Source organism: Lygodium microphyllum, chromosome 28 (assembly GCF_053477565.2).
Source record: "Lygodium microphyllum isolate KBCC chromosome 28, Lygodium_microphyllum_v1.1.10, whole genome shotgun sequence".
NCBI classification, from domain to species: domain Eukaryota; kingdom Viridiplantae; phylum Streptophyta; class Polypodiopsida; order Schizaeales; family Lygodiaceae; genus Lygodium; species Lygodium microphyllum.
Genome location: NC_141162.1, coordinates 23,471,040 through 23,475,649, shown reverse-complemented (window position 1 = coordinate 23,475,649; position 4,610 = coordinate 23,471,040). Strand labels below are relative to the sequence as shown.

Genomic DNA, 4,610 nt, shown 5'->3' with positions numbered 1-4,610 from the left:
AAGCTAATGAACTTCATAAACCAATGTGACATAACCTGTAAACTATTAATTACCACCTGTTGATCAAGTTAAAGATCCTCATATACACTATCATTGCCATTTTTCTTGTTACAAACTGAAAATTGCATATCAAGTTACAAAAGAACTTATGCGATTAAATGACATCTAAGACAAATGTAAGGAAATAATGACTGAATTATGTATGAAAGTTTCTTATGTGGATCCTAATGAAGTTCTTCAGCAAACATAATAACTCCATGTTTTAAGCCATGAACTAAAAACCCTTTGACAACGTTTAGAGTATGCCACAAGTAGCTTACGAAAGTCAATGCTTTATAAGTTATGGGGTGTTTTACCTTTTATGGGCACTCGAAAGCACCCAAGTAAACTTCCTTTGTTTCCTAGATAGGGACCATTTCTTTATTCCCCTTGACACTATTCTTTTTTGCCAGTAAGTGAGCTTTATGACTTTGTGAAGTCTAGAAAAGAGGCTATATATTGCATGACTTATATATGCATAAAATTTTATTACGAACCTATCTTTATATGGTAACTTCAAGGTTCGAAACATGTAAAAGATACCGTTAGTATCTAGAGAATCTAGATAATGCAAGGTATACAACATAGCATGTAACACTTCATTTCTACAAGCGAACCAAAATTTTCACTTTGTATTCCATTGTGTGCACTACTTGAGCTTCTTGATGAGATGCAAATAAGCTAGTTTACTTTGCAATATAATCGCTTGATTACAAACCAACCTAACATACATGAATATATGTGGCACATACCATTTGTTTTTTTCTTTTCTTTTTGGTGATCAAAGGCATGGTTAATATAATGCCAACTGGCCGACTTGCCTAGGAAAGGAACTAGGGATCCCTCGACCTTGGGTTGATGACACATTGCGGCTTCCTCTTGAGCTAGGGATATGGGGGAGACAATAATATGTTAGATGACAAGAGCCTGAAATGAGGCCTTATGGTCCGAGAGAGAGAGAGAGAGAGAGAGAGAGAGAGAGAGAGAGAGCATTATGAAGGCCTATTTCATACTCATATGGATAGACAAGTCTAAATTGAGGAAAAGGTGGGTGGGTTTGTTTCACACACGACGGGAAAAAGATAAATCTTTAAAACATACATGAAAAAGCCACAACTTGTTCATTGGTGAGTCGGCTTGAGATGCCCTTATTCGTCAGCACACGACCCTGTATTGGAAATCCGTCTGGATGGATGTGAATGCACCCTAAGAAGAAGATACTTGCTCTTCATACCTGCAGACGCGTGCTTCTTTGTAGATCAGGCCTGGCCTGCAGAAGTAGCCCTGCGCAGGGTGGCAATGGGAGTCCTCTCTGCACACACACAGGCCCTCCAGTGCACAATGCTCTCTGATGATCTGCGGAGAATCAGAAGAATATGGCGGTGATGTTGAGATGCCCAGGATGGCATCCGACCATTCACTCGAGAACAGAGCCAGTGGATCCAGCCTCTCCCGAGCTTCCAAGAACCTGTCCATGGCTCGCGTCCGTGCCGCCATGCCCTCGAATGCGAGGTTCCGATTCTTGCCCCAATGGGGCTTCCCCCCAAATTTGTTCAGCAGCATCTGTTCAATCTCCTCTGTTATGTCCTCATTGAACCTGGGCTTGTGAGCCTCCCTGGACCTGTAATATAACATCTCGAACACCACTGCATCCTCGCGCTCGCCCAAATACGCCTCCGATCCCTTCACAAACCGGATCCAGATGCCCCCAAAGTGCCCGAACCCGCACATCCCCTGTGGGCTCGCATCCCTGAGCTTCTTGATCTCCCTGATGACCTCTCCTATCCGCGCTGCCGGGACTGATATGGCAACATCAAAGAAGAAGAAGCCCTTTATTAGATGGTTCCAGTTGCAGGTTAAAAGCTTCCTGGTGTCTGTCATGCCCATGTTGTATATGTCAAAGGCATCCTCCCCATCTGCTTTTATGCCTGTTGCTGTCAGTGTCGGCGCTGATACCCGGTCGCACCCGCCGGCAGTCTGCATGTTGTGGTTGTAACCAATGACAGGGAAACTGGTGAATGTCTTGCCTGAGTTTGCCAGGCCATCACCTGAAGTATACCGGTGATGCAATAGGTAATCAGCCCCAGAGCAGAGTTCATCATTGTTTCGCCGTCGTTCAGATGTCTCCACTGCAAGTCATAGGGAGAGCTGAGTGAGACAAGCAGGGTTTGCACCTCTAGAGTCTAGTTCATCGATTTCTTTTTCCGTAAAGAGGATTTATATTAATTACAGCAAAGTTCATTGTTATGAGGCATTCCCCTACTACTATCAACTCTGAGAAGAAAGATCAAGGTAAGCACTATGGATTAGTGAGAGTGTGGCTAGAGATATTATGATCTTTGGAGAGTAGGTAGTTCATTTTGTATGGGCTCATTGACAACTCCTATCAGCTGTCAGAATTAATGCCAAAGGCAAGCGCTATACTTAGTGAGAGAGTGTCTAAAAATCATATGCCTTAGTGAGAGTGGCTAACAATCATATGCATGCCTTAGTGAGAGTGGATAACAATCACATGCCCTAATTACACAAACTAAGAGCAGTGACTAAACAAAAGTTCCTTAGAGCTCTAAACCACATGGCTGATCACTCCCTTGGGATAGTATGGAGCAAACCCACATAGCGAGGGGTACCATAGCAAGACTCACATACCTGTCGTGCCAGCAGTACCTAAGGTATCAGACCCTCCACAATTAGAGGAAACAAGCAACAGTCTCACATTCCATACAGCATACTGATATTATGCTCTATGACAGGCCCTCATCAGCTTGTTATAGATTAAAGAGCTTTACACAAGCAAGCACTTCACATAAGACAACAAAAGCCTTACCTGCTGATGTCAAGGTCTCCACAAATTCAACTTCCATCTTATCCACTGTTGCTAATTTGTAAGCTCCATCACCCGGTGTCTCCATGCTTACTCTATTATCTAATTTAAACAGGGACTTCCCTGAGGAAGGGTACCAGCTGAAACCCCCAAACTCATGGTCCTTGGCAAAGTCCAAAATCTCATCCTCCAAGTGCTCATCCCCGCGAATCTCCAGCGTCACCGATCTTTTAAACATGGGCTCCAACTGGAATGTGACCTTGGAGATGGCACCCAACACCCCAAGAGAGACCCTGGCTGCATTCAAATCTTCATCTTTATCTGTAAAATCTATGACTTTGACATAGCCATCTTCTTCACTTGCAGCTGTGATTAGCCTGATCCCAACCACATAATCATGAGGGCTACTTCCCATCCCCCATATCCCACTTCCATGTGCTCCTGTGCTGATCATTCCAGCCACAGACACCCCTTCCCAGTATGGTGTGTGGGGCAACGCTAGTCCATGCTCTGCAATTTTATCTACCAGGTCCCTGAGCATTACCCCTGCATCGGCGATGACGGTCTTGTCAGTAGTGTTGACAATGATGTGAGAGCTGTAATCCCTTGTGCTGATAACCAATCCGTCGGTGCCACCGGGGCAGACCAGCTTGGGAATGCTATGAGACCCCTTGCTCACTACCTTGACCTTGGTTTTGGTCCGAGCTGCATAAGCAACTGCCTGGATGAGCTCCTCTTCTGAGGTGGGATAGAGAGCCTTGGAGGCCTTACAGGGAGTCCTGTCCAGCCAGATGTGCTGATAGTATGAGATGGTGCATCCACTGCCATCACATTGGACAGGGGGAGGGACAGGCAACTCTGTTGGTGAGTCAACAGCAGCCTCAAGATCAACAGCGAGGGTGGCTAGGAAGCAGGCTAGGAACAGAAGTAGGTGCCTCATTGATGCTGCTGGGGCGAAATTGGAGGTAAATCTGGCATGTGATGATGAGAGCCCAACCCAAACACACACCCAAGATGAAAACAATCGGAGAGCACACACACGGATGTATGCAATGGTTGATCGAAGAGGGGCGATGGAGGGGGGCTCTCTGATAAAGGAAGGGGGCTGTAGATGCTCGTGAAGGGAGCCGAGTACAGACAAATTAGAGGAATGTTGTGAGCTCGCATGGGAGATGCAGACGAAATACCCATAGGATGCCGGCCCTGGTGGCACCGGCACGCCCCATCGAATCTAATTTGCACTAAATGCTAAACACACGCACACACCACCAAGTGGCTCTTAGGCTGGGTTCACATCAGGGGGAGAAGAGAACAGCGCAAGGGCGGCGGCCCAGGGGCATCATCCAATGTGTGTCCTTTTCATATGAATGTTCACCCTTAGCTCTTGTTTACTTTGGTGTTTACAAAAAATATTTTTGGTATCACATTTATTTGTGGGTTTTCAAATTTAAACTCCGTGTATTTGTCATTTTTATAAGCAACAAGGTTACGGATGTTTCAAGGTTTTAAACCTTCTCTGAATTTTGATGGTCTTCTTTAAATTTTTGCAACTCCATACAATATACATTCAGCCTTAATTTTTCTTGAACATTGTTTTGCTTCCCTTCCCCCTTGCCATATGCAAGTTAAAGTCAAGTGGACAAAGTCAAGTGGTGAACATTGTTTTGTTTTGCTTCCCTTCCCTGTTGCAGTATGCAAGTTAAAGTCAAGTGGACCCCTCCATAATAGCTTGTAATCGCAAGAGGAG

General features: G+C 45.1%; 1 protein-coding gene across 1 annotated transcript; it reads right to left on the bottom strand.

Moving 5' to 3' along the window:
• Window positions 1-779: 779 nt before the first annotated feature.
• Window positions 780-4,142, bottom strand: LOC148011249 (L-gulonolactone oxidase 3-like). Its single transcript, XM_087670554.1, has 2 exons — window positions 2,867-4,142; window positions 780-2,168 (listed from the first exon to the last, which is right to left on the bottom strand). The coding sequence occupies exons 1-2, from the start codon at window positions 3,801-3,803 to the stop codon at window positions 1,246-1,248; spliced, it is 1,860 nt and encodes a 619-aa protein (XP_087526680.1). The 5' UTR covers window positions 3,804-4,142; the 3' UTR covers window positions 780-1,245.
• Between the last annotated feature and the right edge of the window lie 468 nt (window positions 4,143-4,610).